The 16,567-nt window shown below is 33.3% G+C and overlaps 1 protein-coding gene across 6 annotated transcripts in view; it reads left to right on the top strand.

The window, feature by feature from the left end:
* The window catches only part of LOC117982303 (very long chain fatty acid elongase AAEL008004-like), a 40,706-nt gene that overhangs the window by 11,646 nt on the left and 12,493 nt on the right, over nt 1–16,567 (top strand). The window contains exons 2-6 of one of the 6 annotated variants that reach the window (XM_034968648.2): nt 8,891–8,941; nt 10,836–10,899; nt 11,526–11,608; nt 12,192–12,299; nt 16,419–16,502. In XM_034968648.2, coding sequence (XP_034824539.1) covers nt 10,842–10,899; nt 11,526–11,608; nt 12,192–12,299; nt 16,419–16,502 — 333 coding nt within the window. In that variant the 5' untranslated portion in view covers nt 8,891–8,941; nt 10,836–10,841. Of the gene's footprint in view, nt 1–8,890; nt 8,942–10,509; nt 10,698–10,835; nt 10,900–11,525; nt 11,609–12,191; nt 12,300–15,762; nt 15,844–16,418; nt 16,503–16,567 lie in introns of those variants that run through there. The other 5 variants (XM_069498864.1, XM_034968647.2, XM_069498862.1 and 2 more) reach the window with 5 other exon arrangements.

Genomic DNA, 16,567 nt, shown 5'->3' with positions numbered 1-16,567 from the left:
ATGGTAATAAGCCTGCAATAACTAAATCTAAAACGGCCTACTGTTACACTTTTATAATATTACGAGTTATGTTAAGTAATACGAGAAACGTAGCTGTAACGTGATAATAGTCATTCATAATATTGTAGTATAATTTCGTTTGTTTTTAACTACGACGTATAGGTACCTAGTACCTACCTAGCCTACCTACCAAGAAGTAGGTAACATTATGCTACTTTTTTAACCGACTTTCAAAAAAGGAGCGAAATCTCCGGGATTTTTGAACCGATTTTCTTTTTTTTAATCGATAGAGAAACTTTGCGACATGATCCCATAAAAAATTTGATTATTGAAATATAATTTACCTTCAAAAAAGTAGACGTACAACCACTTCAAAATAGGAAAGAATTTACAGAAAATTACACATTTAACTCAGGCAAATTACACATTCAAGGTTACAAATTACAATACTAGTCTCAACCCAGAGCCGAGATTCGTCTAATGGGCCTTCGAAAAAGAGCATTTTATTATTGTAAGTATGTAGGTAGGTATATGACCGCAAGACCTCAGCGCTCACTGCGCCAGGGAGGTAGTATACAAAAGTACTAAGTAGGTAAATACAACACGAAACAAAACATTGCATCATTTTAAAAACAAAAAATATTGAAATCGTTTTCTTAATTAGGGAAGTTTCAAGATTAGTTATTTTTTATTGTTTATGTCTGGTTTTAAAACAGGTTTACAATAGATTACCTATACGGAAATTCGTATAAAGCATATCTAAATGTTGTTTTAATTGTCAGGATCGATATAGGTACAAGGGCCTTCCTACATTTATGCGGAAACTCGGATAGAACTTGATCGAAGCAAGTTTTACTGGTAGGTAGGTATAGCTACTCGTACTTGTACCTATTTATGACATCACAGAGAATAATATTGATGGTGTATCGGAATATCGTTCATTGTTCATAATAGTGATTACTTACTGATTATGATTACATTTTCTTAGATTTCCACCATCATACTGGCTATCAATGTGCAATGTGCAGGTCTGTCAAGAAACCTACAGGGTATTTGCCGTTGACCTAGAATCATGAAATTTGCCAGGTAGGTAGATCTTATAGCTGACATTTGGGGAAAAATCTGAAAACCGTAAATTTAGGGTTAGATCACACAAAAATAAATTGTGGTCATGAACTAATAATTAGTATTTTCAATTTTCTAAGTAAGATAACTATATCAAGTGGGGTATCATATTATGAAAAGTCTTCACATGTGCAGTCTAAAACAGATTTTTATTTATTTTTATGTATTAGTTTTTGAATTATCCTGCAAAATGTCGAAAAAATACGACTGTAGTACGGAGCCCTCATTGCGCGAGCCTGACTCGCACTTCGCCGGTTTTTTTAATTTATAAACTAGTGCTTGGCTGCAATCAGACTTGCTGGCAAGTGACGATGCAGCCTAGATGCAGCGCGCTTGTCTAGAAGATGCCTATATTCACTCTTGACTTAACATAAAGTACTTATTTTTTAAATTTATTGTTTGTGTGTCTGTCGTTTACCGTATTAAGCTAAACTAACCTATTTGTAAGCAATAAGGCATATTTAATAGCTTTTTAGGATATTTTTATTTCGTAAAACATTTCTTGTTCGTTCAAACAAGGATATTATTGGATATCAGCTACCATGAAATTATAAACTCTTGGTTAAATTTGATAACCGGCTCCAGATCAGATAGCTGTCCAGATTAATCTCTTAAACTCTTGGTTAAATTTGATAACCGGCTCCAGATCAGATAGGTTTGTTATCCTTTTTTTATAAGCCTTCATTAGCTTTTTTAATAATCTTTTTTAACAATCAAGTGTCAATGCACTTACAAAGGCGTAGGTACCTACGTAGGTACCTACTTACGTATAAACTACTTAATTCATAGCTGTTTTTATGCAGACATCGATTCACCCGACCTGCATAAAAAACAGCTTTATAAGTAGTTTATTTGTTTTTCTAAACAAAGCTATTGTACTAAGAGCCAGCGCGTGCCAGACCTTCGTTATTTTATAAAAGCTGAAAGTTTATCTGCGTATTGTTCCCAACACAGGGAGGAACGATCAGCGACTATGAAGTTTGAATCATGGTGGCTTTGGAAATAACAGGTAAGGACACCCCTATCTGAAAGGAAAATAAATAATTTAAGGTTGCGCCTACACTAATAAAAATCTCGAAAAAGTAACAGCAGATTTTCGATATCTAAGTATAACAGAAAATCTGCTAATAAATAATAAATAATGATCTATAGATCATAAATCTACGATTTTTCAAATTATTCTCCTTGTCCTATTTCTGTCACAGAAATCTGTGTTTGAGAATTTTTGAAAATCTTTGAATGCAGTTTTTATTACCTACCTGTTTAGTAAATCGTGACATGGTGCCCGGAATTACTATAAAGTTTGAAAATCTCACTGACCGCTTCCAAAAGATCACCTTGTATAGATACTTAGCTAAGTATTACAAGGTGATCTTTAGGCAACCTATGGGTGTAAATATGATTTTCGAAACAAAGCTTTTTCAACCACTTCATAGTATCTTTAAACACATTCTAACTACATTTTTATTTCGAATCTTAATTATTGACCAGTCTCTATGATATGTATTATTTATTATAAAATTTTCCTCAATCACTTAAAATGCTCATTACGAATATATGCGAGCTTTGTGTTACGAGTTACATACAACATGCAAAATAAGAATACGTTACAAGCATACGCCTACCTTGTATCTTTTATGTACGTTTTAGGTAATGCACCAGGGACACCAGTTGAATGTCAATATCATATGGGCTTCCCCACACCACCTAGAAATATAAAGCTTATGAATCATTATTACCATTTTGCGGACAAAGGCGTGCCCCCATTCAAGTGTTTTAGCGTTCCGGTACGATGCGGTGTATGAACCGATAAGGGGTATGGGTGTAATAAAACTCATACCAAGGGGTATGAACTTGGAAGGCCAAGTTAGGCCGCTTCCATCGTGAGATCGCAGTCAAGGGCTAGCTTCAAGCTAGCCTTGAAATGGAATTAAAAAGAAATAAATTTGAAGAACTATTTTTAGGGCTACGTACCGAAATGATAAAAAGCACCCTTTTATGGTATGACTAAGTTCGTCTATCGGTCTGTTAATCTGTCCATCCGTCATACCTGCTTATTTCACTAATTAGGTGCCTACTGCTAGTGCTAATGTTATCAACTTGAAATTTACAAGTTATATCTAAATTTAAAAAATATTAATATTACAATTTCAAATAGTTTTAAGTTTCCTTTAAAATTATAAAAAAAACTCAAATAGGACCGAAATAGGGGGCCGATACTAAGTAATTATTTTTGTAAAGGCTTGAATTTTTCCCAGAATTAAATTAAAAAACCTGAAACGCGACCTACCTAGGTAGACCTACATACCTACTAAGTAGGTACCTATACTTCTCTAATCTGTGATTGTGATCAGATGTTCCTTGAGTAATTCTAAGCATACCTATCTAGTCCGGAAAACAAGAAATATGATTATTCTTCTTTTAGTCGGGTAAAAAGAAAAACTAGCTTATAGTAGGTGGGTATAATTTTATAGTCTGGGAAATGTCTTCTTGCAAGCGCGAAGAATTCTGCAACTTGCAAGCAACCGCGGATCGCGCCGAGAACGCGGTTCAAAATTACGTAATACGACGTGGAGCCAATGACCCACTTACATTACTACGCTAACGACAATAAAACTTAAAAGTATATTAATATAACGCAAATATATACATGGGATCGACCTTTTTATATTGTCTTTTAACATAGACCTAACAACACCTTTATGAACTAACTAGCTTCTGCCCGCGGCTTCGCCCGCGTAGCCTACAGGAAACAAATGGCATTTTTTTTGCAGAAACAAACATTATAACTCGTCGTCGTTTCTTAACTGACACCTAACCGCAAGAAAAAACCTATTTTCCAAATTTCACTTACCACCCTTGTGGGCGAATTTTCCAACAATCCTGAAACACGTATTAGTTATATCTTCATTTGTGACCGAAAACCCAAATACCAATTTTCATGCAAATAACTTGAAAAATGACGGACTTTCATACAAACTTCCATCGCCCATTTAACCCACTTAGGGGTGTAATTTCGAAAAATCCTTTCTAAGTGGATACCTACTCTTTACAAAGAATAGACTCTTCAAATTTCATGTCTTTAGGACCAGCGGTTTAGGCTGTGCGTTGATATAATATGTCAGTCAGTCAGGACTTTGAATTTTATATATATAGAAGATAGTCTTATGGCTGGGTATACTTAATCGATCTATTATAAGTACCTACGCGCATTCTCATGTCACAATCTACCTATTTGCAGAACAACTGCGGCTAATGATTACACTGAGCCATAATATTATTATGTTGAATTGATCGAGATCTCACGTGCCGAGAAACAGATTTTTTCGTGGTAAAAGTACCCATAAACCATACCTTCCATAGTTTCAGTCCTGTCCATTTGTCTGTCCGTGTGTCGGCCATTTTTTTTAATAAAAAAATAGACTACCTATAAGCGCTGTAAAGTTAAATTTTAAAACAGTAAGTCTCAAAAAGTATTAAGTTAGATAGGTACTATGAAACAACGATTTAGTTCTTACTTAATAAGAGTTCCGTTTTTCCTTTTGAGGTACGGAACCCTAAAAACGTGCGAGTCAGTCTCCCGTACCAAGGATTCCGTAACTTAATAATTATTAAGTAGGTAGAGTATGACAATTTTGGTAATTTTCCGAGTGTTTCATAACCAATTTGGAAAAGCGCTGACTTCTTGATAGTGGCGATATTGAACTTCGTGCACCTTAGCTTTAAAAAGACATTAATACAACTTTATAAGTACCTAGGTACTCATTTAATTTATTGACTAATATTTAATAGGTACCTTTATTTTATCAATTGATTCATCATTAAGATTAAAAATGACACTATTGCGGTTTGGTATCTAAGCATAAGTATAAATGAGTTTGTTTGTACACTTCTTATCTACTATCTAATCGTAATGTAGCCAATGAAGCGTCGATATTGAACAATTGTGCTGACAAGTAGGACGTGAAGAAATGCTTTTTTCTTTATTATAAGATAACACTGCACGTAATTTCGCTTGATAATGATTATGACAGCTTATTTAGGGCAGGATAGAGGGTGTGGAAAGGGAAGAATAAAAAGAAATAATAATATTATGAAACAGACAACAGTAGGTAGGTACAAGACGAAAGTTAAAGTCGGTTTAAAAATAGTCACACGGATAGTATGAACGGAAAAGCTACATAATTAAGAAAAGAGAACTACTTATAACCTATCGAAGATGAAAAATTTGTTTATGCTAGAGTTGGAGGACCCTAGGCTATCTGTTCTAAGCCTAGAAGCTCTGAGCATCTCTGCCAGTTTCCCCACTTGTTTGTTATTATAACTTTTATTTATTTATTTATTTATCGAATATCTGTCCATATCTACTACACTACGCTTTTACAAGAATCGCCAATATCCCTCTCAGTCAGTAAGTTGATGTGGGATATATATTATTATTATCGCATAGCCCATAGGTGTCTACTTCTCGTTGTACAGACACAGATTTGTCTGTTTTGGTCGGATTCTTGTAAATAGATCCAATTTATCTAAAAGTAATTTTCTAGCACCGTCAACGCTAGTACGTATAATATAATTATTATAATATAGGTACTTACGTAATCAGTATCGTTACGTGATAATTTTTATCGCAACTGTGCTTTATCAGTTTAGGTACCTATCTATACGTTGACGCGACAGAGTAGGTAGGTAGTAGGTACCTACCTAAGGCTGTTTAGTAGGTCAGAAAATCATTCAAATACAAGTTTAACAGGACCTGCTTACCTACCTGCCTATTTTGTAATAAGAATTTTTCATTTTACTTAATTCTGTTTTTTTATGGAATTACCAAAGAATCATATAATTTATTAACTCTCAAGAATAGGCATAGTAAATTGATCAAAGTATAAGATACTAGCTGATCCCCGCGGCTTCGCCCGCGTAGATTTAGGTTTTTAAAGATCCCGTATAGCCTATGTCACTCAGGAATAATGTAGCTTTCTACTGGTGAAAGAATTTTTAAAATCGGTTCAGTAGTTCTAAAGATTACCCCCTACAAACAAACTTAACGACATTACCTCTTTATATAATAAAAATACAACGGGCCGTGCAGCAGAAATCGTAATATTTTAATTTCGCCATAACTTCAAAACCAAACGTCCAATTTTAATCATTCAAAGACCAAATATTATCTCCATAAACTGTTCTTAGTGATGAAATCATTTATTTTGATAAGGATTAATAGCATGAGTAAAATAAACGCGTTTAAATGTAGTCCAAAAAAAATTCAAGATTTTTAAATAAAAAAATGGTTGCTGTGCCTCACTCGACATAGATGGGTATAGTGTGTCGCGGACTTTTTTGTAGATATTTATAAGATCTACAATTAATTAGAACATTTTATGGTTCTATCTTTTATAGTTTAGGCAGCGTACGCAAAATAAGTAACTTTTCTGGTTGATTTTTTACACCTTGTGTCCGAAAAACCCAAATATCTTACGGAACCCTATTTTTTTCCAAAATAAAATATAGCCTATGTTACTCGTGGATAATGTAGCTTTCGAATGGTGAAAGAATTTTTAAAATCGGTCTAGTAGTTTTTGAGCCTATTCAGTACAAACAAACAAACATACAAACAAAGTTTTCCTCTTTATAATATTAGTGTAGATAATATGCAGGAAAGCGGTATAAGGCACAGTATTATGACTTATACCGCGTTTTAGTAATTTGTAGTGAGTAGTGACTAATGAAATCAATATTTTGAATTTTCCGTTCATTACCCGTAACATACTTTAACATACGGCCATATTTAACAATAAGTGGGTAAGATATAAAATAGTAATATATAGATATAAAATATACCATAATATATTAACTATAAGTACTTACCTATTAACATATTTTACTAATCAATGCACTGAACCTAATATCTATACGTTTGTTTTAATATCTCTGTATTTGTCATTCAGATATTATCCATTTGTTTGGTTGTCTGCTCAGACATGTTCTGCCAACAAGCACGTGCTGTGTTCAACCTTATACATGTGCGGCTTATCAATCTTCATATGAACCTTCACAGCAAGCATATAGAGCTTAATATCCCACAAACAAATTCTTTACATTGCCCTGCCGGATATAAATTTCAGTCTTCAGAGGGTATTACCAATGAACAAATTTAGAACAAGACATTTAGTTCCTTATCCTAAGATACTCATCAATTTCTTATTGCTAAAAATTTAAATACTTAATAATTATTATGTAGATATATAATATAGCTATTTGTATTTTGTAGTTCTATCTACCACCTTAGTATCTATCCACCGCCTATGTTCTTGCTTCATAAAATTATTTTTTATTATTTTGGTAAACCCTGGTCCCTGCAAACAGAGCTCAGGAGCACCTGACTTTAAAAAACCAATCTTGCGTAAACCTACATACCGTAAGTAACAGTTGGTAGGTACATGGTAGGTACCTATAGGTATTTCACGTTTATTGCTTATAAATTATTGACAAATTGGCCATCGAGATTCCACATAGTTAACTCTGAAACAACGTCATCGACAATATAATACATGAGCACAGAGCATCCATTTAGTCAAATAATTTACGGAACAAACATTTTAAAATGTAAGTATATATTTGGAAATATAAAAGCAAACCATTTGAGTTTACGACCACTGAGTGGCTCGCACTGTGCCCAATTTAAAAATTAGAATAAGTATTAACTAACGCTGTAGTTAGCCAGAAATTTATTACGGGGAGGTTTTTCCAAGACCAAATTTTTAAACGAATCCTCGCATGAGATATTTTTTTGCACGACTTGACCTGATCAGTATAATTTTACTGATTTTTAATTATTTTTTTGGGGGTTTGAGGCTCAGAACCCTCCCTGGGCCTTGGGCTCTGTCAAGATCATAGGGGCCCCATTATTCTAATGTGCCCAGGGCCTCCAATAGGTTAAAGATGGCCCTGGCCCTGGCCATGACTATCTAACGTACATACCTATATATTATATATGCACAAATTGCAGTTACTACTTCCTGTGTTGTGTATAATTTATTTGAGTCAAATATGTCAAGTAGGTACAGCGTACGACCTTTGCTTACGATAATGCTACAATCTACAGGTCGTTCATCCATTTCCCAGCAAAATAGTTGAGAAGGACGGTAACTGACCTCTGTTTATACAATGAGTCATAATTATGAATGAATTTACTTCTAATTTAAAATATATATTTTCATTTTATTTAATAAGAATTTAGTTATTTATGTTATGAACGACCCGACGCGACGACGTTCCGGGAAAGTGGCGGTGGCGCGGGCGTTGCGAGAAGCGAAGGCGATGAAGAGAGTGGATGAGGAGGACCATAATAGTTGTGATGCGTTCTACGAAAGGCCTGATGTCCAGCAATGGACGCAAACAGGCTGGTGATGATATTACCACATATTACCCTATGATATCAACTCGATAGTTAACTGCGCTACGGTCCTTAAAGCTTGTTATTTTAAGAAAAACCTGGAACATAGGTATTACGATATCGATACATTCGTAAGATCCTATCCGTATCTGTAAAGCGTGGGTAGAGCTTAAAGAGTTTCTACCTAGGTAGGTATACTTACTCAGGTACTTATCTACCTTCAACTGACAGCTCTACCTACTAATTTGCAAAGTCACGTATAAAATGCTTAAATCTGAGTTACACGAGCTCACCGTCACTACCATAGTGGCTCCCATTTACTACATCAGTCATCATTTTCATTTTTTAAATTTAATTATTTTTTTCCAGATAATACGCTCAACTGTGGAGTGAATAACTGCCTCAAAACGGGTTTCTAAGGTCAGTACCTACATTGTAGTAAATTATAAAAATATTAATCTCATTGTACTAGAATTAGAACAATATCCTACATACCTACCTACCTACTGAAATCATCGTGATGAAACCTGCATGTGCATATAGACCTATAAACTATACACATAGGTGTGTGAAGTGAAGTCTGCCAATGCACTTGTATGCAAACTTGTGTTTATCGTGCGGTTATTAAAATACCTCATCAAATCAAAAATGTCATTGTGTAGGTACCTTTTTAAAAAAAAAAATGGCGAGCAAACGAGCAGGTGGGTCACCCAAAGAATTTGTATGTACTACTATAGGGTCACCTGATGTTAAGTGATTTCCGCCGCCCATGAACATTTGCAGTACCAAATGCAAATGCAGACCTAAGTACATAATTGTAAAATATATTACAATGCAACATTTAAAAAAGAAATATTTTTTTTACATCTAAATTAGATGATGCCCGCGACTTCATTCGCGTGGATTTAGGTTTTTCGAAAATCTCGTGGGAACTCTTTAATTTTCCGGGATGATAATAGCCTGTCTTTCCCCGGGATGTAAGCTAACTGTACCAAATTTCTAAAAAAATGTTGATAATTTCGTCCAATCTGTGTTGTAGTTACCTACATTAATTTAAAATCCACTTCGTAAGTAAATCATACAAGTAGTCTAAAGTAAGTAAGTTAAATCTATGGTCGAAATTGTAGACCATTGCTTGTAGAACTGTAGACAAAGATAAAGGATGGAAATTTTGACAGCTCACAGGTATGGAAGTTCTATGGGGATGATAATCGGTAAACGAATCTTCCGATTATTATCCCCATAGAACTTGAAATCGATAGTTGCATGGTTATGCTGTAAGGTCAGATTTTATAAGTCTCGCAAATTGCTAATGCGCGTGGCCGCCATTATTTAGTGACGTCAGCACTGGACTGAAGTTTCGAGCTGATGGTTCCTTTTTATTTCGGCTGACATCAAAATGGCGTCATTTCGATATTAATGAGACATGGTTCCAGCGCAACAGCAATTTGCGGGACTGTTAATATAAAACAATTTTATTAGTAGATTTAAAAAGGGATAGACAATTATTCTATTAAATAAACTTAAATCTAAAAAAACAACATTAAATTAAAACTAAAATAAATTAAAATAAATCTAATACCTCATCGAGGCCACCGCAGCATTAGCACCGAGGCATTATACCTACCTACCCAAGATGCTGGCAACTTAATACAAAATATTATTTTATTGTGTAAAAAAATTATTTTTTCAAATACAATATTATGTAAATACATATATATTTATTCATAAAAGCCCTCCCAAAACGATGATAAATAATATAAGTTACCTAAATGTTAATTTTTATATGTTCGAGTTATTTTATTTCAAAATCGATTTTTGATAGTCTTTGGTTATTCGTTATGCATGCGTAAACAAAACACTTCACTACGATAAGTGGGCTGTTGCTGTTGGGGCTGTGTTACTGTCAGTGACTTCGTGGTTGGGTGACATCTGACAAGTGACATATTTTAATGAGAAGGTGTAGCGACTAGCGGTGGACTAGCGTAGCGAGGCAGCAAAGGGATATTTTTACATATTTGATATTATAGTCTGCTACAAATTAATATTCTAGTCTTCGTCTTCGTCAAAGTAATCTATTTCGAATTTTTATGAAATAAACCATCATATGTTTCAGCGTCCCAAAGTAAAGTTTATTTCTTGTGGTTTAAAATATGAACTGATAATAATAAGGTGTGTTTCGTACTCTTGAGTCTTGTCACTGTCCCCTAAACATTATAATATTACCTCGGTCGTCGATGTTATCTCATCCCGCCGTGAAGTAATAAATGTATTTCTGTTTCGTTGAATCATATTATTTTTCTTTTTTTTTCAGAGAAAAATGGCACTTATTCTTCAATATATAAATGATATGCACTTATTTATGGACAAATATGGAGGTGAGTTCCGATATTTGAAGCACTATGTGCCAACTATTATATTTTTAAAAAAGACATTTGCTAAATTATTTTGCAGTTTGCATTTTTTATTACTTCTTTAGTCATTGGTATAAAAACTAACATTATGAAACTTCATTCTATGTTTGCGAATAATTTGTAAACTTAAATAACTTACCTAAGTACTTACCTATATTTTTTTTTGTAAAAAGGAGTATTATTAAATTCTAGCTTATGTTTATTCCCGTCCATGTGTATTTGCGTTTTTTAAAGACCATGTTGAAATTTCTCAAAATCGTTATTTGGTGGAGCCCTAGGGTACTCAAGAAATATGCCCACTGGTTTAGGCTATGCATTGTCCTTCAGCAAGTCACAGTTTTCTTTTATACGTATACCTACAATTGTTGACCATAATGAAGTTTAAAGTAAAGGCTCAAAACAAGTACTTAGTCCAATCTGAAGTTGCAAAATGGCAACATGCACGTCACAGACTAAGGATTAATAAATACACAAGCCCAGCTGAGATCCCTTTTTGTACAATAGTCATATGCCTCGTTTTCAGATTGGACTGTGTTTTGCACTCACTTTAAAACAAATTAGGTACATAATATTTAAAAAATGTCTTGCAGATCCTCGGACGAATCCATGGTTCCTGATGAGTTCACCATTTCCTACACTTATGATATGTCTTAGTTATATTTATCTAGTCAAGGTAACTATATAGTATATAATTTACTTATTTATAACTGAATAATAAAATATATATACAAAGCCTTGTATTGCAGTACACAGTCCTCATAACAACTTTGTTTATGAGCAGATCTTTTTTCTCATTGAGACTAAGATTTTTTTCTGCTGTAAATAGTGGCCTGTGTTTGTCTTCAGAAATTAAATTAATTATCTTTGTGGTGTCAACATTGCGTATACTGTTTAGCTGTAAGCAAGTTTAAACAGACTACATAAGACTATTAAAATAGTAGTATGGAGTGGGTTTAGATTAACATGAAATTTATTTAATCATCCTAAAGACTATTTAAATAGTAATATGGAGTGGGTGTGGATTAATATGAAATTTATTTAATCATCCTACTTTTGTGATGCGAGAATAATAATAATTTGTGAGATCATCATTGCAGATTTGATGTTACACATTTAAAATACCTGTAATTGTATGTGTGAGTCTGTGACTGTTATTTGTAAATGTCATAGAAATCCTTCTAGCAGTTTACAGTTTATATTGTGATTCGTAATGTATAAAAACATTTATAGTGTAATATTATTCATTTATTTTTCAGGTTTTTGGTCCCCGTTTTATGGAATCAAGAAAACCTTATGAATTAAAAAATTTATTAGTATTATACAACTTTTTGCAAGTGTTGTTCAGTGCATGGCTGTTTTATGAGGTAAGTTCTCAAACATTTTATTTCAAACAACTAGAATTGTGCAATTTATAGTTACATAAAATATCAGTTTCTATGATTAAAGATAGCTGATTAAAGAAAAGAAAGAGACCAATAAGTTATGATCATGACCTGAATCAGTATTCAAAAAATAATGTTGATTAATCCTATTGTTCTGTGAATATATTAAAACGACTTAGCATTTAGACTGAAGGTCATAGTGTTTGACTAAATATTTGTATTATAAATATTGGGAAACTTGAACTAGGAGTTGACTATGAATAGTTTACTTTACCTACATTTATTTATAAATCAGAAAATATAGTACATAATTAGCGAAAGAAAATAAAAACGTTAAACATCCATGTATAGTTATATAAAAATACTAGCTGATACCCACGACTTCGTCCGTACTAATTTAGGAAAAATTAATAGTTTAATCCCATCAGTTTTGGTGGTCAGGTTTCCTGCAGCATCAGGATTGAGAAGTTGGAATCTAAATTTTATTATGGGACAGTCGCTAAGTTTCTGTATCAATTTTTAAAAGATTGGTTCGGCAAATCAGTTTAGAAATCTGGGAGATATAGGTAGGATGGGGTGTATAGGTAGAAAAATCCAACTCCTCCTTTATTGAAAGTCGGTTAAAAAAGTAGCCTATGTTACTCCTCGGTTAATCCTCTACTTGTATGTGAAAGTCCCGTAAAATTAGGTTCAGCCGTTCTGAAGATTAGTCCGTTCAAACAGACAGACAGACAGGCAAAAAATTTAAAAACGTGTTATTCAGTTATGGTACAGTTCAAATAACCATATGAGCTTAATATGAGGTAGTTATTTCGAAATTACAAACGGACACTACAGTTTTATTTATTAGTATATATAGTAGATATTAGATTTAGTGTGAATTTCCCTAACAAGATATAAGGTAGGTACCCACCTACAAAATATTATATAATCTTACATATTATACTTATATATTTTTGTATAAGCATATTCCGCTAAAATCTTTATAATAATGTAATTAATTATCTGTAAATAATTACTACTTATGTAATTTTAATTTGAGAACCATAAACCATAAAAGGACACAAATAAAATAAAACGCTTAATTATAATATGATTAACACACTCATCATAACATCCAGTAAAAACCAAGATTTTATTATTAATGCGAAAAATATTTCCATTTTCTGTTTGGTTCCATTCACTTAAAGGAAAAAAATTAATTAACTGTCCTCGTTTAAATAAATTATAATACAAGTGTTTTAAGATCAATGTTTCTACTGTAAACCCGTTTCAAATTATTATTAATTAAGTAACATTTGTTCTATCGTGAGACTCGCAAACTATGAACTGAGTACAAACATAATTACTACCGATATTTTAATATTAGATGATGCTCGCGACTTCATCCGCGTAATTTTTTTAAAATCCCATGTGAACACTTCCATTTTCTGAAATATAAAGTAGCCTCTGGGATGCAAGCTTTCTCTGTACCAAACGTCGAAATCGGTTAAACGAATGGACCGTGAAAAGGTAACAAACAGATGGACATATGTAGTTTCGCATTTCTAATATTATGGATAAGACTCTTTTGCAGCTTTATTTCTTAAATGTTATTTAAAGATTGAATTTCAGTAACATTGACAGAACTTCTTAAAGATACTTACATCAGAAAGATTTTATTTATTCTCTATTTTTATGTTAGTGGTTACTGCTGCATACTAGATAATGGACAATAGCTTCATATTCTTACTGGAAAGCCGCCAAACAAGCCTGGAAGGCATTCATTTTGGGTTGGCAATTTAAACATATCTTAAAACTTGTCCCAATTTATTAAAATGAACTTCATCGAGTACGACGTTTATCTCTAGACTACCAACACGCACATCACTACCCATATTATATTATAAATGCGAAAGTGTGTTTGTTTGTTGGTTTGTCCTTAAGTCATGTCGCAACGGAGCAACGGATTGCCGTGATTTTTTGCATGGGTATATTTAAAGACCTGGAGAGTAGTGGGAGTACATAGGCTACTTTTTATCCCGGAAAATTAAAGAGTTCCCACAGGATTTTTAAATCCATGCGAACGAAGTTGCGGGCATCAGCTAGTGATTTATAAATGTCAATAATTGACTAATTTGCACACGCGATCTTATGATAACATCTACCAGTAATAAGAACTAGTCCATGTACAATTTAAAAATGCATAAATTATTATCTACTTAATATTATAAAAGCGCAAGTATACCTATCAGTATGTAACCTCCGTTCAACCGATTGTTATGTTAATAGATACAGAGATAGTATGCATTCTGGAGATTGATATAGGCTACTTTCCTCCTGGAAAATTAAAGAATCTTCACCGGATTTTTAAAAACCTAAATTCACGCTGACGAAGAAATTAGAAATTTAATAAGTAAATTAGAAGAAAATATTATCCATACTAATATTATAAATGAGAAAGTGTCCGTCTGTCTGTCTGTCTGCTAGCTTTTCACAGCCCAACGGTGTAACCGATTTTGATGAAATTTGGTACAGAGGTCCCGGGAATACATCCCGGGGAAGGACATAGGCTACTTTTTATCCCGGAAAATCAAAGAGCTCCCACGGGATTTAAAAAACCTAAATCCACGCCGACGAAGTCGCGGGCATCCTCTAGTTTCTAATATATTAACGTAACGTATTTAACTTTATAAGGTTTTAAATTGAGTGACGGTAGTTTCTTTGGATTAAAGGTGTTTTAATAATTATAACAACCAAGATCTTTATAAATTCTACCCCTTTTGGCATGATGTAGTTTATTTTCACTAATTTTCATTATGAATAATTAAATTACTATATTTCTGTAGTGAAATTAACAATTATAATTATTATACGTTGTTTAACATATATCTTGTCACGCCTATTAAATCTTTAAAGGTTAAGGTTAATTAAATGGCAATTTAATACAAATGATGATTTCAAAAGATCAAATTAATTTGAATATTGATTTGTTGATGATATGACTAGGAAAATTGCACTAACGAGACGTGAGATATAAGACGAGGTAAACGGGAAGGAGGAAATGATACCAAGGAACAGTATTCTTCGCCCCAACATCCGCTGTATTAATGTTTACGAAGGCTCGTTTGAGACGTTATAGAGTTGCAGTAGATATTACTCGTGCTAACGTGAAGTTGAACGATGATTGTGAATAATTTAGCACACGGAAATTCGTAAAAAAATTGTTCTTAACAAACTTCGTGATTTGGTTAGCAATTACGATTTACGAGTATAATTTGGATGTTTTAACGAATATTATTAGGACAGGTTTATAGAAACAATTTTCAATATTGTAGATATAACCTTCCTGTTATGTACTAGTTGATAATGAAAAATTTGGTAGATATTTTTTAGTTTGGGATGTTGTTGTAATAATAATTGAGCACTTTTATAAAAATTATTATAATTAATGTAATGTACCCAGAGCATAAATGGCGGCTGGCTGACTCATTACAGCTTACGATGCCAACCCGTGGACTACTCTGACAGTCCTACTGCTACTAGAGTAAGTCGAGAAATGACACCAATCTGCTCGAACAAAGATCAAAACTAACATCACTGTATATAGACATTTTTTTTCAGGAACTTGTAAATAGATATTTTATATAGGGTTGAAATGGTATATTTATTATTTATAGGGTGAACGTGGTATTTATAAATTAAGGATCGTTTTATTTATAATAAGTATTAATTAAACTAACTAATGTCAATGTATATGACTTATGAGTAACTGTAGTATATAAAATAAGTAGACAACAAAAAACAACAAATAAAGATAAAAACCAATTTACGATAGCGTGATAAAGCTATTTTAAATTCGTTGCAGCTACTATTTGCGTGTGACAGCGTTATCAAACGCGTAATCGTATTGAACAGTTTATACAAAATGTCTTTGCCCTTAGCGTTTTACACGAGACATATGCATTGACTTCAAAAAAATATTATTACCCATAATATTATGTTCACCATAAGACATATCGGTATGAGGTGATTAACCGATAGCGTGCGTGCGACGACATCGGCGCCTTGCTATGCCACTATACGAATAACACAGGGCCAGGTGTCGGCATATTGTTTCAGATCGGGGCCGCGGGCTGGTTCACAGGCAGGTATAGCTTTCAGTGTCAACCGGTCGACCACTCGAAAAGTCCACAAACAATGAGGGTGAATTATCTAAACACATTTTAATTGAACCCTTGCCGTGTCGACTACTCACAGTTCTATCGCAA

The sequence above is a fragment of the Maniola hyperantus genome, chromosome 5, assembly GCF_902806685.2.
Source record: "Maniola hyperantus chromosome 5, iAphHyp1.2, whole genome shotgun sequence".
In the NCBI taxonomy this organism is placed as follows: domain Eukaryota; kingdom Metazoa; phylum Arthropoda; class Insecta; order Lepidoptera; family Nymphalidae; genus Maniola; species Maniola hyperantus.
This window is presented reverse-complemented; position numbering and strand designations above follow the sequence as displayed.